This window comes from Aphis gossypii, chromosome X (genome assembly GCF_020184175.1).
Source record: "Aphis gossypii isolate Hap1 chromosome X, ASM2018417v2, whole genome shotgun sequence".
Lineage (NCBI taxonomy): Eukaryota > Metazoa > Arthropoda > Insecta > Hemiptera > Aphididae > Aphis > Aphis gossypii.
Genome location: NC_065533.1, coordinates 19,865,335 through 19,885,900, shown reverse-complemented (window position 1 = coordinate 19,885,900; position 20,566 = coordinate 19,865,335). Strand labels below are relative to the sequence as shown.

The window sequence follows — 20,566 nt, the reverse complement described above, 5'->3', positions numbered from 1 at the left end:
TCAGTACCCGCCCAATTACCTGAGATTATGACAGGTAAAATGTATTCGTTCGTAATAACTATGTTGTGTTATTTATGAATAGGTACGTTAAATCGTAAAGTAGAGTAAAATTAATTACCTATTCACTTATACACACATTTTTGGACTAGACGTTTTGAACACATAAATTATTTCTATCGCTCATCAAAAATATTTTTCGCAAGCGTAGAATAATTCACAAACAAGTTCTTAACAATTTGATTTACACACAAATATATATTATGTAAATATAAGTATTGTAAATAGAGCATTAGGACGCATATTATGAAAAAACTCTAAAACCAAAGAAAATAATATATTAGAATTTGAAAATGTACGGAAATAATAATCTCAATAAGAAAGTATGCCTACAAATATATCACTTGAATATACTTACTGCAGTCTGCAGTCATTACTCATTAGGCCAAGTCTAATAAGTGGAATGTTATATAAAGACTATAGGTGTATATAAATGAACGAGTAGCACAACTTAGGTCTATTGTGATCACTGATCAGTAATTACTCGTATCCTGTATATAATAATAAAATACAATATTAATCCGAAAACACCAATTTTTGGACTAATTTAATTGGACGATACTTTACCTGTAAAAAATGATTAAAAATAGCTGGTAATAGGTATAATACCTAAAATTGGTTCTAAGCGATATAATTTAAAACACATTTATTTTATTCTAAGTATTTTAGTTAATATGTGTTAAAAATATTATGGTATCATTACAAGAGTTTATACATGGGTATTGTAGATATTTATTATAATATTATCTACAACATTTTATCTGCACGTGTAGGTAGCCGACGCCAGTTGTTACAGTTGATTACAATTTTATCAAGTATTTAAGTACCATTTGTACTCTAATAATTTATAATACCTGTCAAATCCTATAATTATTATAACTTTATGAAATATTATGCGAGTAAATATAAATTCGACTTTAAATGACATCATATAGTCTGTAAACTACACACTGCTTTTCCATTTCTTGCAGGTACGTTCAACATGTATAATAAGTACATGTAGTCAAATACGCACGTGTCATGCTTGTTTGCGTCGTTTTTTACACCTGTTGTATATATTATTTCAGAAAGATCAATGTACTCATGGAAACGATTGCGCTTTAGTTTTTTTTTTTGGCATAAAAATATGTGTAAGTTGATGCCTGATAAATGATGAGTGTTGTCATTATATGTAGGCACCTTATGATATTGTAAGATTCACCAATACGTTTAATAATTTATTAATATAATTATATAAATTACTGGAAGTGTTTTGAGCCAATTACAGCAATTATTCTACGATTTAATTATTTTAACAAAGTACGCAAAATGTAATAGTTCTACGATTACCCGTGTTCTGTGAATACTTTGATGTTTAGCAATTAATCGTATTAAAATGCGATATAATGCCATCAAAAGACCGTGTGCTTAAAATCGTTATAGTACCCACGTTAAAACGCTTGTACGCTTGTAATATAAAATGTATTTACCGTACGTTTTTAATGTACGAGCTAACTAAAATTGTTTTTTTGTCATTTCGCATTTTCACCGTGAGTCACACAGTTATCTAAATGATAATGAAAATCGATTAACAATTTCCTCGTCGAGTGACGAATATAGATGACATTGAACGGAAAGTAATATAATTGCGGTCATCATATTTTCAAATTAACTACCTACAAAAAATATTTTTATATTTGAATCTTTTTCGTTTATTTACTTCCACTACTTTTTTTGATTTTTCGGTGAATTCACCATCGCTCGATAAATGTTAGATACATTTATTTATTTTTTTTATAATTATTGCTTTTCTGCACTTTTTTTGATTCCGAAGCTTACCTAAAGGCTAAGGTGGTTTTACACAACAAATAGTGGGATATTTTCGATTTTTTGTTTGAGCGCAGCGCAGCGAGCGAGTGGCAACGTGGTTATATTTATATGTAATGAAAAGGAAGGAACACTATTTCTACCACTCTACAGTCTTTTTCAATAGAGCCACAAACCATAATTAAATATGTCTTTGTACAAGAGCTGCAGCCTGCAGCTGCAAAGTGCAAGTGGAAACAGCAGGAGACTATGTACGATTCAGTACTGGAAAATGCATATAGGTACCTATTTTATTTTTTATAGACACGTCACGTTGTCGTTATACTTACGCATTCATTTAGATGGAAACATAATTTATTTTCTCGTTTTTTTTCAAAAAATGTTTTTCATTTAAGAAATAATATAAAATTAATTTAATATACATTTAATAAAATATTTTGGAAAATAATTATATAAAAAGATTTGAAACGCAGTGAAACTGTTGATACTTGATGCCTCTTATATAATGTACGAAGTAAAATTCAAAAAATAAAATTGAGTGTATATAGTTTATATTTTACGACTTATTGCATCAAATAAAAAAAAATGATATAATAAGTGTCATAAACTATAGTAAGTGATGTAGTATAAATACGTGAACGATTTCAGAATCAGACATTTTAGATGACGTAATAATATTCGAGTAGATAGGTATGTAAATTATATTATCATAATATTTTTTTTTTATGAAATAATAAATTTGTTCAATAATTATAAAAACACAAAAGTGATTAAAGAATTGTTTTGCCATCACACAAAAAGTTATAAATTTGTGAATAGTATACGCGTATAACGCACTACGCACAACATATAAGGCTAATTATTTCATTATATAATATTGTAATCTCAAATCAAGATATGGTAACGTTTTTTTTATGTATAAAAAATGCAGTAGATAAACAATTAAATAACAAATCTTAGACATAATTCAAAACTGGTACTGAAGTTCCCATTGAAAGCCGAAATTGTCTTGCTTAGTTGCTTAGTTCTAACCTGATTTAAAGAAGACTTATGAAGACTAGCGGTTCTAGGTCACTTTTTACGGTCGAACATTAGATATTTAGGTGAAATTAGTGCTTGAATTCCGAAAAAAAGTCCCTGTTAATTAAATGATATAAAAAACATAATTGTACGTAATTATTATTTTTATTTGTAAACATATTATTTAATATTTGTGTTTTATAGCCTTACAGGTAGGTACTTATAAAGTTATGTTATACTATTTTTTTTTTACAAGTTTACTTTACAAGATTGTATCCTCATAATATGCCCCATATTTGATAAGAATGTATGATATGATATAACATTAATTAAAATATTAAACATTTTTACCAAAATAATATATAGGTAAATTATATACATATATAATACATATCGGGAAGTTTCAAAAACGAGTATAGTGTATGTATATATATTTATTATTAGGTGTGATTTTCGAAATAAACATTATACAAATAATATTTTTACTTTATCTTGTATAGATATAACTACATATCTGTAACATATAAATATTAAATAATATGTTTACAAATAAAAATAATAATTACATACAATTGTTTTTTCATACATGATTTTATTAACGGGGACTTTTTTCCGGCATTCGAGCATTAATAGTGCAAAACGCACGACACCTTATTGTACTGTCGGGTAAAAACTAAAAATTAAAATAGCAGAATGCGGACACTTTGCACAATTACATATTTTATAAAGAATAATTATATGCCTCTAATTTAAGCAATTTTAAAGTCATGACCAATTTTATTAAAAATGTTATTAAGTTTAAATATTATTTGGTATTTTATCTAAATACTTATACATTTTAAAAATAGGAAGGGATCGTGTGTTATTACTTATTAGTATTATTACCTATCGATGATAATATATATGCATGCATATTGCATGTATTTTCCAAGCGAGATATTGGAATGGACGTAGCCCGTTCGGCTCCGGTTTATAAAAAAAGTCAATTCCCAAACAGCTTCCGTTAAAAAAAGTTTTATGAACAGGTCAATTCTAAAATTTGCTCCTATTTTTTAATACACAAATTCCTTCCTACTTCATGAAGACTGAGGATTGTCTTAAAAGGGGGCTTGGTAAGTTCCTACACAAAATAAAGTAGGTACCTAAGTGATTATATATTATGTAAATTCCTACACGAATAAAAATATGCCGACACGTAAGTTTCTACACGAACACAGAACAAAAATACATCGACATGTACTTACCTATATTATAATTCCCTACGCAGCGATATAATGCGATTACTATGTACTTATCTCTATAACCTATGATTAGATAAATTATAATCCACTAGTTGAAATCTGTAGGTACTCGTTGAATATTAACAGAGGTTATACACTACAAGTTATAAAAATGAACACAATAATTTCTTATATGTACAGTGAAAAGGGAAAAACTTTTTTAATTCATAATAATTATAAATTTTATAAAAAAAAAAACACACAGCTAAATCAAATAGGATGTATTATTTATTATAGGTAAATGCATTTTTTTTTTGCGTAAGAACTAAAGTGGTATGCATACCTAGGGGTAATTTTTACTTGTTATATCTCACGTGGGAATTTCCATTCGCCCCTCAAAAGAGGTGTTATTAAAAATATGTTAAGTTATGTAAATTATAAAAAATAAATAACAAAATAATTTATTATTGTGAATTAAGTTTTATTAAAATAAAATTAAACTTTAGTGTTAAAAAATAGAAAAAAAAATACATAATGCACGTAAATATCGGCATTTTTGATGTTTGCCAAGTACACGATTACGTATAATTTATAATTAATTTCGGTATAGAAATTATATTCAATGTTTTGGTATTTTAGGTACCTATTATCAATATGTCCAATATTTTTGGTATTTCGTTCTATTAATTAATTTTAAATTTAAAAATAGGGTATGCCGGTATATCGACTTTAAATTAGTACATCGGTATCGCCGTGAGTAGTTTGAGAATTTACCTGTTCTTAAATTTTTTTTCGACGGGTTCCAATAGGTTAAGCAAACTGCAATGGACAGAACCTGTTTGTGATGCGCCAATTAATAAAATTATAGTATGCATTTATCGTTGAAATGCATTTCACTAACACGACAATTATAACATCATCATGAGAGCAAAAATCCACCAAATTAGGACCAAAATTTGTTAAAGATCGTTTTAAGTATACAATATTACGAAAAAATTCGATAGATGTATGTTTGAAATGTTCAGCCACTACGTGTATAGGAAAAATTTCAAAAGATTATATAGTACCAGTAAGTAGGTACTTAGTTTATAAATATTTTATTGTTATTTATTAACCTGTTTGTATTTTAATTATAGTCTATTCTCTATACTATATCGTTTATATCTGTTATTGTTATACAAATATAGTATATAAAATTAGTCTTTTTTTGAACATTTTTGTTAGGCCTTTTAAAATTTGTATATACGAATGTATAATAATATTAATAATTAACATCTCGTTATCACCATCTAAGGAAAGTATTAAATTAAGATTGCATTATAAGTTTATTACATATAATAGGTACGAGTAGGTATATCGTCTGAAGACTACAAAAAGAGATGTTATTTATCGAATTTTTAAATTCCATATATTATAATATTATATACATGAATATTTTAAAGATTTTTTCGATATCATTTTTACTTATTTTTATTATACTGCAAAACCTTTTAATTTACCTACGTTTTAACATAATTTTTGATAATATAGTAGTAAATTAAAAAAAAAACTTAAATTATTTTAACTTGTTAATAAATACTATATTTTACCATATTTTTAATTTAATTTTTAGTTTTAAATTTTAAAAATTTACATAATAATATATATTTATTATTTAAGTATATAAATGATATATTATACTTTCATACAAATATATTATTATATTAATAATAGAAATAAGTTTTGTTATAACTATTATCAATAATACGGTTTTAATATAAAACAAGATTAGTTTTGCAGAATTATTTACTTTACTTTACTATTGTCTATTAATGCCAATATATCACGATAGACTTGCTTTATTATTAAGTTATCCTCAATTCACATTATCAGAAAAACAATAATAGGTACCTAGTACCTATACTAAAAATTATAAACAAATTAGTAATATCAATATTTCCAGTATTTACACTTAAAATGTTCTTAAATACAAAATAGATATACTTTAATATAATGTTTGAGATTAATTTAAATTAATTTAGAATTGTGTATGTTTAAGCGATAATATTATTTTAAATAAACGTGTACTATACATTATACATATTACATAACACGATGTAGGTACATTTAAAACAACATGTCTTCAAAAGCGTACGTAATTGAACGAGGGTCTTTTTTAAAGTTCATAATTATAATATTGTATTCCAATTTGTAAATCAATATAAATAAATATAAATAGAGAGCAGATAAAAAACATGTAAAATAGTAAAACTTAGCTCTTAGTCTATACTTTAAAGACGAAAACAAGTAACAAACTATTTATATGAAACCGTAGAACCGATCCAATGTCTAGATTATAAAAAATAATCCTTCAATTTGAAATCTTTGCCTTATATAGATATTATTCGTCAGTTACGATTATACGTTTATTTTTTCATTACCTACGTGAAATAATAAATCTATTGAGAGGACGCAATACCCGCTGTGTTATTGTCTCCGTCTTACAAGTACGTAATCTAGCAAATTTACGCTCAGCAGATCACGTTTAGTTCCGTTAGTTTAAAAATTAGAGTAAATTGACCTATTATGAAGCTTGTTGGTAAGAATATTGTTTGTGTTTGTAAGTGGTTTTTTTTATGATTATTCAGTTTTAAGTGAGTTATTAGCATTTTTAATTTAGGTTATATTATGAGAAGATGGCTCGATGAACAGATTATTATTCAAGCGAAAGCGGTAGTGGAGGGAAAACTATTCAGACCGTATGGATCACGAATATTCACCACCACCTAAACCGTACGAAACGGATCAATACCACTGTTCACGAGAACAAAGGAAACATGGCATTTTAACGATGGTATTGGAATGACGTACAGGGACAAATGTATCGTTAAGTTGAGCATACTCTTTGTAGTTATGTTACTATGACTATACACATCACAAGCATTACCGGTTTATAACCAGGTGCGTTTCGATAGCCAGATGAAAATTGTTGGAAGCCGGATATGAAGGGGGGAAGGAGCGCACCACCGTTTATGCAATCCTATATGGGCTAAGTTATGTAGAATACACACGTGACACAAGGATGGTGACACAAATTAATATTATAGTAAATATGATGTTATAGGCAAGTATAAAAATTAAGGTAAATGCTGATTATTGGTGATTTAATTCCATCGCTTATAGACAAACTCCAACTCTAAAGGTAAACTCCTGAAAAATATAGTCTGACATATTTTAGACTGTAGAATTATTAAGCACTCAAAACATTTTAAATTATTGTCAATAGTTTAATAAATGTTTTTAACATATAAAACGACTAGCACAACTAATACCATCAGTCAACTAATAAGTTAATGCCTAGAGTTATATTTTTCATTAAAATGTATTGTATATTTTGAACAGTTATACAAATACAAAGGTTAACGGATTAATTTAAATCAGTTAATCAAAAAAAAAAAAAAGTATCCGTGTGAAGAAATTATGTTTATAAAATTGAGAATACAGTGTTAGATTTTTCGGATGATATAATTTCAGTGTAACTTAATAATTGTAGACGACAACACTTATTTTAGTTGATCTGAAGTCAAGAAGCTATAAATTAAAAGAAATTATGCTTATACCTGATTAATTAAATAAAAAATTATTCAAATTAAAATAAATAATCCTATTATGCATAGTTCAGACCAAATAATATGTTTATAATAATCCACTATCCACAAATATAAAATATTCACAAATCACTGATACAAGTATGTAGCATTGCTGTATGATTGAATGTTCATTTTTCTCAAAGTTTATCTTAGTCAGTGTTGGTATCAGGATAATGGATCACGTTAAACTAAGTAAGACGCGTTATAAAAGTTAAGTCTGTATAAATAAATGCATACGAAAAATTTACCAATTTATCATTGTTATCAGTCATCAAATAAAAATATTTACAATGGTAACACACACTCGTACGATTTAGAATTCCATTGATAACAACACAGTCGCAATATCGCTATAGTCGTCGATTTTTTCTTCCATGATTTTTTTCTGATCGACCGCGAACACGGCAGACACCAGCGGCTTACCTACTCAGTGGGACATCGGGTTGCCGAGCCGGACGGTCTGCTATGAGTTGCGTTAGTCGGCATTTCGAAACACTCGCGTCGAATATTGTCTATCTTCTTGTAGAGTGATTTTTTTCGATCGATATTTTCTGGGAGCTCCTTCGGTCTTAAGTGAATTTTAAGTTTATGACGATTCTTATATTTTGAAACGTGATTCTTTTATTCACTGGTAATGGAGACGTTCACATATTCTGGTGCTATGTCATCAGAACAATTAAATGTCGAAAAAATTTTCCTAACGACCTATATTATGAGCTTTGAAAAATTTAAGTAAGTGACGATAAGAAGTTTGGATTACATTATATATCATTAGCGTCGTAAATGTTCTTTATTTTTTTTTTTTTTTTTTAGGGAACTCACCAACCAACGTAAATTACTTAACGAGATTATTTTGAGTGGAAAAGCAACAGAAGAGCAATTAGCGGTACAAATAAATCTCGAAACGATTATATTAGATTCTTGTAAAGAGAAAATTGAGGTAAGTTCATATTATAGAAGTCTACTGTAATTATTATATTATGTGTGTGTACAGAGTATCATTATTGTTCACTTATACAAATAATAAGAACTCTGCAATAGAATACTTTATACGGCGTAATACATTTTTATCTTAGTAAGCATATTATAATAGTTAAATACCTTTTTTTCCGGTTTAGAATCGACGGCGCCGCGGGAACAGCTTTCGTATTGCTTCCGCGACGTCTCCATCGTTTATTGAAATAAAACAACATTACAAAACGGCCTTAGCCAAATAGGGGTTGGTAGGACAGTTCCCTACCTCGCCAGCCCCCTCACCGAGTAGTTAAAATGCCTACTGTTCAATAGAACCAAAAATGTCACAAAAGGATGTGATAATCACATTAAGAATTTGACAATTTATATTTTAGTTATTTTCTGGAAGTTGGAATATTTATTTACTAACAAATAAGTTAATTAAGTAAAAAAATAAAATTCAAAAATGTATAGTATTTTAATGTTTTATGAATTTATAGTGTTCTACACTATACACCATACACTCAATTAAAATAATATAATAATTACATTTTTGTATGTGTAGCAAGCTGTGAAGGAAACTAACACTGGAGATTTCAACACAGAAATTATTACTATTTTATCTAAGCGGATAAATGATGTATATATGTTGTTGTTTAAGAAGTTCAAATATGACATAACTTTGGTTTCAAGCTATCTTGAATTTTGTTCGAAAAATGTAAGTAAAAATAAACTTTATATTACGACGCTAGTTGATTAATCTAAAGGTTTATTATATAGTTTATATTTCATTTTAATTTTCATTTTATTGGTTGTACAAAAATTAATGATAATTTTTAAATTACATTTTTTTAGTTTAATCTTATAGTTTCTTTGTTTAAATTGCTTTGCTTTTTTATTTATATATAACTCGATCGATATAATCTTATATACCTAATAAAATTAAACATTTAAATAAACAAAATAACAATATAAATAAATATAACTATTGTTTATCCTGCAAAGTTCTAATACAAATTGAATGAATTACATCATTTTTTTAGTGGGTGACTTGAGCCTGAAAAACTAATGTCATATCTTGATTTGTATGATCATTTTTGCGAAAAAAAAATGTACGATTCGAGCGTTTATTTTTACACTTAAGATAATACTATAATGGTAATTTGAATAAACCTAGTTTTTAAAGATAGGAAAAAAGTTTCAAAAAATCTCCATTAAGTCACCACAGTGAAAACGCTTATACTGCTGAATTTATTAATTTCAGAATGAAATATTTGTATATTTTGTAAAAATAAATTATTCCATTTTTTTTTTGTTTTGTTAGCATGTTTAAATTACACATTAATTTGGAGATATTAAGTAAATCTATTTGGAATTGTATTTTTATAAACTATTCAAAATATCAAAAATCCATTTCCTTTAAAATATAGAAAACAGGCAAACGAATTCAAATTATTCTTGTACATCAAGTTGGATTACTAGAAGTATATATATTTTTTATCAGCTTATTGGTATTATTTACTTTCGCGTAATACAAAATATTTTTGAGCGTAACTTGATAACTTTTGTATGCTCGTACGTATGCAATAGAACACGTCATATACTACCACTAATATTCATTTACATCTAATACAAAGATCACGAGTGGTGATAAGAATAAGATTGGAAATTGCCTAAATTTGACTAAATTGCCTTAAAAGAATTGCAAACAATACAAACTGTTTGTTATTAAGGAGTTCAATACAAAAATTCGTACAAACACAATATGACTTTGTGCGTTGTCAATAATTATTATCAGTAAATCTTATTATAATAACGTGTAACTTCTGTATGCATATAAATATATATATGTCACACTGTACTGTTAACATGAGTTCGTTTTATTTTGTTAGAAATATAACTTTTATATGATATATTTCATTTTATTATAGTTCAGACATATAATGTTTTTTTAGTCATAAAAAGAAGATTTATATATTCAACTATAAAGCTCAAATTAAGTCAAATGTATACAACAGCTTGAACGATCAAAATTTCTTACGGTTAACTGGCCGTCCATATATATTTCGATACCTAATTAGCGATTAGACCTTGACCATAGCCATAGGGGATCATACGAGTTGCTGCGTTCCGTGAAAAAGGTTTACATGAATTGCGTCCAAAAAAATCTAGAACAAAATTCTAGTGATACACGATTGCAGATGGTTCTTATCAGGGTGACTTTTTTTAATAACTGCACGATTACGAACGATTATGGACCCCCCAAAAATTACATGATTGCGGACAAATAATGTTGCCAATTTTATAAATAATACTTCGGGAATGTAAAAATTCTGAGCGTATAAAATGTAATATGCAGTTACAAGTCATTTATACATACTGCAGTAATAGCTGCACACTCGATGTTATAATATTCTATTACAGGCCATTAGCTCAGTTTTTTTGGGGCCCACGGCTACGGCTACCAATATTAATTAGCAAAAAATAAAATAAAACATATATAATAGATTATAATTACTTAATATTAATAAAATATCAAGATTTAAAATGATTCAAATTTAAAAAACAAATTCATTGAGTCATTGAGGTGAATTTTACAAATTTGTAACAGTACGATGTGTAGAAACTCGTAAATTCGCATGTTAAATTATTTCCATGTTTAGTAGTACTTATCGATGTAAGACTGTGAGCAACTATTTTCATTAATGATCAGCAATTAATCACCTTTTAGATCGGATAGATCCAGATTAACTGACAAACATCTAAATTCAGTATTAAAAATGACCTTGTTCAATAATATTTTTATTAAAATTGAAAAGTAAGTGGGAGAAAAGAGATGTCAAATATAGTTCAAAAGAATTATTATTATTTTTTTTTGTAATTTAAACAACACTTAACTCTTAATAAAATAAAACGGTTTTTTTAATATTGGTATAATGTTTTTTTTGTAGGTAATTGTTTTTTTACGTATTTTTTGTTTTCTTTTTGTACCTGTTGCTTTAGAAAACGTAAAGAATAAAATAGAAAAATTTCATTTTTTTTTTCGTTAAATTTGTATGTGCGGCGTAGTAAACTATCCAATATATTTTTCTCACTTGATACTTTGAGTTTGACATGCCTGTTCTATTATATAGTATTTTTTAAATGAAAAATATGGAAAATTAAATATCGTAAACCAGATAGTAGTCCGTTAAATTAACTATCCAGAGTTATAATGATTAAAAAAATCGCCAAAACGTATTACAATATTCAAAAACAATTCGTTGTGATTACAGAGCGAAAAAATTATAAAAAATGTAAGTTTATATATTGAGCGTTTTTTTTCTTTTTTTGAATTTGAATTTTTAACCTTTTTACGTAATTTTGTAATTGCATTAATACTGTGAATTTTTATAAATACCTATGTACCGTAAGCTCTTATAGTATTTTAATTTGTATTATTATTATTACTTAACGAAATAAAAATTCTAATACCTAATTAATATTGAATGTAGTGGGACGTAATTCGTGAATCTCTTTTTTACCGGACCCAGCTAACGTGATCCGTGCCTTAGAAAAGTCAATAGATAGACTTATAATGGTCCAACCTTTAAAAAAAAAAAGTAAATAAAAAATAATTATAAAATAGTTAGTTTAATTGTTATAGTATCTAATCAGATACTTTATAAAAATAATTTTAAGAATGGCATTAGCTTACTTTGTAATATAATATTTAATCACATATTAGGAACTATATAGGTACTGATTCAATAAAAGGAAATAAAAACATAATATTAATTTTACTATCAAATATTTTTTTATTTTCAGAAAAAACCATTTTCAGAGTATAAGATTGTATTAGATGATATAATGGATACATTTCATAGCGATCCAGAGGTGTACATAACGGGAGCACATCATGCTTTGAATGAATGTAACGATATAGAATCTGCCAGGCGGTATATTGCGATTGGTATAAAATTTCATGACGATTTCAAAAAATTGTATGTTGAAGAATTTTGGATAGAAATTCAAAATTTAAACAAAACAGGAGATATTTCTATCCAAACAGCTTTAAAAAAATATAACTCTATCATTCAGCAGTTCAAAAATGACATTCATATTCATATTGATTTGGTGGATACAATTTTTAATGAAAAGATAAAAATGAGTCAATTACACTGTATTATAATTAGGTATACCAGACAAGTTCTTAAATTAAATTTAAATTTTTAATGTTTTAATAATCAAAACATTTTTATAGGGATATGATAGATAAGCAAAAAGAAAATGAGTTGATGTGGCAAAAATTAAGTAAAATCCATTTAAATGGTTATGTGTATAACTACGATACAGAAATTATACAAAAAGTTCAAGACCCGAACCGTATAGATTGTATAAAGTTAGAACTTATATTATTGAAAATTGAACTGTTGTTTACTAACAAATTAATTTTTTTAGGAACTGCATTTGTACATATAATAAAGCCTTAAAAGAAGCTAAGTCCATTATGAATAAAAGAAAATTATGGGAACTGTTTTTGGATGATGTCATTGAAATATATAGTTCAAGTGACACGGATAATCAAACCAATAAAGTCTTCATAAATAAACTGGCTGATCAAACATTTTCTCAAGCATATCGCTCTGGCATCATGAAAATGCCTAGACATTTTATTTTTTGGGTAATTATTTAAGCTAATTTGATATAAATGTATTTGTATATTATATTTATATACTTGTATTTTTTTTTATTTAGGCAGATCGTAATCATTATGACAAAGACCGTGAATTAGCAGTATTGAAAAGAGGCCTGACAGTTTCAAATAACGATGTTGACTTGTGGTCAAAATTGTTTAAATATTATATTAATCGTGATTTTTTAAGAAATGCAATGGCTGTTTTATTTGAGTCTGTTAGTATAATAAAAGAAAAATCATTGCCTTTATGGGAAATCATGGAATTTTACGTCTTGAACACTGAAGAAGATATGGTATGTTACCTAACATTTTTTGTTTTTTTTTAAAACCAATTACGTCGTTGGAACAGCTTTCACATTACTTCCACGAATGTTTTATATCCACCTATATAAACTAAATAATACTTATTATCATTATTAATTTTAATTTTAAACCTTTAAAAAAAATATTGTATTAAACATATGTAAATTGTAAATATATTTTTGATATTTTTTAATTGGTATAAAAACAACTTATAAGATACCTTTTTATTAAAAAGAAAAATGTTAAATTATAAATCCATATATCTCAATTAAAACATTTTGAAAATTTTATCTTAATAAAAAATACTATTGTAAACATTTGATAAAAAAAATTAGGATCTATGGTTATTTGTTTTTGAGTTACCACAAAAAAACAAAATGTATCTATTTTGTCAAAAACTAGTTTTGTGTGAAAAATCTCGTCTAGCCTTTATTTTAAAAAATATTGAGAATTTTTAATATTGACCTCATTAAAGTACTAACTAGATTCAATTTTTTCATCAAAATCACCTTTTAAAATTGAAAATCAAAAGCCTTTTTCTACTAGAAAAAGTTTCTTCAGATACATAAAAAAAATATATTACAATCAATACATTCATCACTTAATCACTCCGTTGGCATAGCTTGTAAAATTAAATATTTAAATATTATAGAACCTACTAGTAAAAGTGTAAATAATAACTTTCGTATTTATTTAAATTGGACTAATTTATTTTAATTAAAAATCTGTCATATCAACCCATCACTGCTGATTAATAATTATTGTGGTCTACAAATGGATAGCATCTCGAAATAAATAATCAGATAGATAGTACATGAATATTGTACTCAAACTGCAAATTATGTTTTTATAAATACATTAAATTGTTATATCCCAGTTCCATTTCAATATGATAATATTAAATATTTAAAACAGATTAAACTTTGATTATTCGTGTTGTTGGTATAAGCATTGATTAATCTCAATCAGATAACTTGTTCATAAAGCATTATCAAAATAGATTTCAATAATGAAAACTTATGAATTTACTTTAATTTGTAATAATGCACATCACACCGAGACTGGGTTATCAATAATTACAAAATTGGCAGATAATTTACCCGATTTACATATTTTATTTAAAGAAGATATACAACTATACAAACTATTAACTAACCAAGACAAGATATTAGCTGACGACAACAAAAATAATCTATTAAAAATAGGATGTTGATGAATAGTGTTTAGGTACTGTTTAAGTTAGGACACAATTTGTGTGCACGTGATCACACTGGTTTTGTACGATGAATAATGTAGTATATATACTATACCACCTTGCTGAACAAATTCCATAAATATATTAAGCATATTACTTAATGTATACAAAACACTGGCTGTAATAATCGTCGCTGATTGAAATTAATTTTCAGTTTTTATCAATTATAAAAATTATGGATAACAATATTTTTTTTCCTTTTTTAGGTTGAAAAATTTTACAGACAAGCCTCAATAATTGTGAAAATAGAAGAAATTAATTTAAGATTCCGGCCTGAATATTTAGAATGGCGCGTTTTAACATTCGATATAGAAAGTGGACGTCAAATTTTTAGCATCTTAAAATTTTTAGAACCAAAATGTCACGATTTGTATAAAAGAATGTTACGATTTGAAACACTGAACATAATTGCTAATGATGAAAGACATATTAAGTACATGAGAAAATTGTATAACGAAGCATGTAATAAATTTGGACACATGGATGTTGGTAAGAAACGTTGTGTCTTTTAAATAACAAATATAAACAATATCTAATTTTTAATTAATCTTTATAGAGTTATGGTATGATTGCATACGATTTGAGTATATGTACGGTATCCCATCATTAGTAGATGTGATTTTTGCAGCAGGAATAAACCTTTTAGAAAAACCAAGTTATAAAACTAAACTAACTGAGATGAAAACCGAACTTGATGTACAATTTAGGTTAGTATTCTGATATTATTAAATTATTCATAATAAATTTGTGTTAAATATACATTTAATTAAATCATTTTTTCAGATTAAAAAGAGAAGTAATACACATTGAAGATTAACCTAACCTAACTAAAATTCCTCCATTTCAGGAATAAGACCTAATAGTTCTATAGTAATAGAATTTTCCACAGATATACTAATTATCTTCACATCAAATTATTAAGTATCTATATTTCTTATTTTTGTGATTTCTTTAATTAATAATAATAATTTTTTTTTAAATTATTTGTCCAATGTATAATATTATTTTTGAGATGGAAAGGTTTTATTATAACCTAGAATTACATTGGCCACGCAAATCAATATCCCTTTCAAACACATTTTCAAACAAAATTTATTAAAACTAGCTTCCTAACTTCATAAATCTTATTGTAAAATAATTTATCTAGTTTAATTATTTTTAATACGAACACTGGGTACTTTAGCGAAGGAAGGTTAGGTTACCTACTCATTATTTTAATTTTAATAAAAGATGGTTTGTTGCGAATCGGAGGACTTGATAAGAATAATTGTGTATTGAATATTAAATTGTAGTTCCTTGCTTGAAATTGTTGTTACCTCCTCCACTACATAAATTATTCAACAACGAATATATACCGTTTCTGAAAAAGTACCTAGTGAGAATAATATTTATACCTATTTACATTTATTAAAAAATAAAATATATTATTTTCCATATGTATACATATTATTATTAATGTGTGCTATTAAAATGTACAAAATTATAGTTATTTAAATTAATTTTTTTCTCGAATATCATAATTTGTTTGCGAAATTATTTATTAGTTATACACTTATAAGCATCTATTATTGTACTTAGTAGTTAGATAATAAATTGTTTTGTATTATGCATTGAACTCCAATTTTAGAATTAAATTATTAACATAATATAGTAGGTGGGTATACACTAAAATGTGTTTTTGTGGAAAAATAACAATATACTAACACATAAATTTTATTTAAACGGTGCATGGGTGGTAAAAAGGAATAAATCAAAATTATTATTTTTCAGGAAACTAAATAAAATATTTCATTTTTCTATTTCATTTTTAATTTGTAAATTGTAATAATTTTTCAACAATATCTTTTAGAAGTGCACCGATAACTTATTATGCTTTTCTGAAAAAGTGTAGGTATACCAACTTATTTAAAAAGTCAGTAGATACTCCATTTCTCCATTTTGATAATTGTGTATGCTGGTATCTATTTGAGAAGTAGGTACCTGGTAGCATACCTACATGATTGTTTTGGCATAGTGATTTAATTTTTTTTCATGTTTCTTACTTGTTTTACTTAAAATTATTGATAAAGTGTGTTCTTAAACAAGAAAGGAACAAGAGGGAATATCATTGTTGTATTACCATAATAAAATGCAAATACTAGTTTTAAAAAATACAATTCTTAATTATTGTTTAATTCATAGATGATGGGTACCTAAAAAACCATATTGCCTTCCCCATATATTTAATTCAAAATAACTGTTAGTAAGTTATCCATTAAAAGATATTTTATGGCTATTATTACTTATTTAATACTACTATGTAATATCTGTGTACTTAAATGTTTAACTAATAAATATACTACTAAAAATCATTTAAATTATTTTGTAACATTGATTTATTTTTTGATTTGCCCCTTTAATTTTCCTATCTATATTTTTAGAAGTTAAATGTTTATCCAGAGTTTTATCTTCAATTAAACATAATTTGTACCTATGTAAGCCTAAAATAATAGGTATACGATTTTGTTTATATCTTTAAAGAACTCAACATTATATGATGACAATTCAACGAGTGCTTTCATTAGTGTAAAGTCAATTCAGTATTAAATATAATATATAAAGCAGTTCTAGAAGGCTAGAAGTCTAATGACAAATTTAAGATAGCAGTATTCTTAGTAATAAATAATAACAAGTTCAGTATCATTTAGTTTATTTAAAAACGTTTTTAAAATAATATAAACCTTAATAAACTTTTATTGAAATTCTTGATTGTTACATTGTTTTAAATAAATTATAATTCTTTTATAATTCAAAATATTACAAAATAAAATATCATAGAACTAAAAAAGAATTATTAAGAAATTTCTATGAATAAATATTTTACTTTTGTAGATATTCAATAATATAATTTCTATAATAAATAAAAAAAAAAACGTATACCTAAGAGACCTAAGAGATGATTTAAAATCATCGAAACGTATTTGACGTGGCGCTTGCCATTTCCCGTTTATATAATACGTAGTATGTACCTACATATTAATTATTTTATGTTAGGCCGTGTAATTTGTGTGCATTCTTTAAAAATCTATAATTTTATGTTATCTTAAATTATACATAGGTACCTAGTATAATATTCTTATTATACAGCTATTCAGGAATTTGGCATTAAACGATCAGGGTGTATGAGGAATGCGATACGGTAAACAAGATTTCATAAACAGGGTAATATTATATACAAGTGTAGCGGAGTCTTCACGGAAAAACAATTATCCTTCATCAAATAATTTTTCGTGTCAACAGTGCATGTACGTTCAATCTCCCTCGCCCTATTATTAACATGTAACAATGCATACACACACATACACACACACACACACACACACACACACACATGCATACACGTGCAGACCACCCACATTCGCAAATACTGCATACTGCGTAGAATGTCGTATCTGTGGCTGTATTAACCACTATTCAATAAGTACACTATGTACATATTATGTATTGATAGGTATTGAAAAAAAGGTGGCCCAATTCTGTGAATTTCAAAATGTATATTCGTACGGTTTTATTGTTGTTGATCGGCATGAACATAATGCGCGTAGATTTATTAACAATTTAAAATTGTTTGAAAAAAATGTTGTCACATAATATCTAGTAAAACATATTAAATTAAAAATGTACATTATGATATATAAATGTAATTAAATATTAATTTAAAAGTATTTTAATAGTAACTCAATAGACCATTTTTTACCCAACATTTTTTTATTATATTTAACTCTTTTTTTACACTGATTGAGCGAGCATCACATTATATTTTCATATACTAATACTAATAACATTAAAATATTTTAAGATTTATTTTTTTATTTTAATAGGTACTTAAAAAAAATGTCATAGGTACTTTGGCTCCAAATCAGGTGGTATTCTAAAACTCGGACACGCACATCGTAAGATGAGGCCCTAGTAGCTTCAAGTATATTATTTCAATATTCGAAAGCATAAAATGTACCTACAATAAATCTGGTAGAACACAATTGCTTATATTATACAGTCATTAGTGTGTGTGTTTGTGTGTGTGTGTGTATAATATGTAGATTGTAGTGCATATGAACATTTGGACTAAATGATTTATTACCAATATCAGTTTTATTTGTTAAAAGATTACAAATACAACTACCTACCTCGTACACACGCATCATCGGATGAGTCCCTAGTAGTTTCAGGCATATTATTTCAATATTTGAGAGCATAAAATGTACCTACAATAAATCTGATAGAACACGATTGCTTGTATTATACAGTCCTTATCAAACGTACAGAATTGTGTACATTTTGAGGTACATGATGATTGCGTACCTACGGTATAAAATGTTTGTGAAATGTTGTTGAATTTCTTTAACTTTATGTATTTGACTTAGTTATAGGGTTTTATATTTTATAACTGCTTAATTAAACGAAATGTGTAACTGTGTAAGTAACATTTGTTTTGCCCAAACATATACGGCTATATTAATAATAGCTAGGTATTAAAATATATTGTATGCATGTATGTATGTATGTATTGAAATCAAAATAATCTATTAAAACGTAAAATTAATAATAATTGAGTAGTGAAAAAAATAACAGAACAGCTTTTAACTTTTGCATGAGTTAACTGTTTTTTTTTTTATTTTATCAAAAACATACTCTATCTCTTTTGTCTTGTACTCTGAGTATTAGATTACTCTAATTAGATTCGTCTTATTTACAAATTAGACGAAAATCTGTCACGATTTATAATACAATGCTATGGCTGTGTCTGTGTGTAATTGTTATTTTATTATTATCTACGGCCGACGGCGTCGTTGCCGTGTTCTGTTCCTGACTCGGCTGGCTGGCGCCCTCTGGTCCGTCATAGCAAGTGACCTATAATACAACACGGGACCGGCCGCAACAAAAACGGCGACTCGTGCGAGTCGTGTTTGTAATCAAATTTATTTTTCACGAATAATAAATAATAACTACCAAAAGAACTGTACATATGTTGAGCGCATTTACGTATTCAAAATCAATATTTTTTGTCGTTTAAATTGATGGTTAATGATTAACCGATTAGAAATTAAAGAATTATTATTATTATCACAACATGTAGTATTAATAAATTTAATTACATATGAATTGGTTTTTTATCGTTTCTTTGAAATATAATCATCATTATCTCCGCTTAATTGTGTGTAGAAAACACTGTACGTGTTTGTAAGTTAAAACAAACAATGAAAAAATAATTATAGTATTATAACTAAATTCAATTTGAATTGTCGTTTAATAGCAGTTTCCATTAAATAATTGATACTATTATATTTGTTTAATATAAAATATGAAATCGTAAATTGTATTTAATATATTTTCTAATTGTACCAACCTACATATTACTACGTAGGTATATTTTTTCAAGAACGTTTAAAAATGTTACAAATTAAAATTATATCATAAACTCGATTACATGTAGAAATTTACATTAAAAAATAATAAGTTTAATATATTTTATATTTATTAATTAACTACATTAATATTAATGTATAAATATTATATTTTCGAGCTACATAACGATAATAAGGATCACTGGAAAGTGAAATTACATATTTTAACTTAACCTTGAGCGTAATGATAACACATTAAC

The 20,566-nt window shown here is 26.3% G+C and overlaps 1 protein-coding gene across 1 annotated transcript; it reads left to right on the top strand.

The window, feature by feature from the left end:
• Positions 1-8,141: 8,141 nt before the first annotated feature.
• Positions 8,142-17,279, top strand: LOC114131615 (U3 small nucleolar RNA-associated protein 6 homolog). Its single transcript, XM_027996877.2, has 10 exons — positions 8,142-8,464; positions 8,546-8,672; positions 9,252-9,404; positions 12,494-12,861; positions 12,930-13,067; positions 13,127-13,349; positions 13,424-13,657; positions 15,129-15,411; positions 15,479-15,629; positions 15,706-17,279. Exons 1-10 carry the CDS (start codon positions 8,367-8,369, stop codon positions 15,737-15,739), a joined length of 1,809 nt encoding a protein of 602 aa, XP_027852678.2. The 5' UTR covers positions 8,142-8,366; the 3' UTR covers positions 15,740-17,279.
• Positions 17,280-20,566: the final 3,287 nt, after the last annotated feature.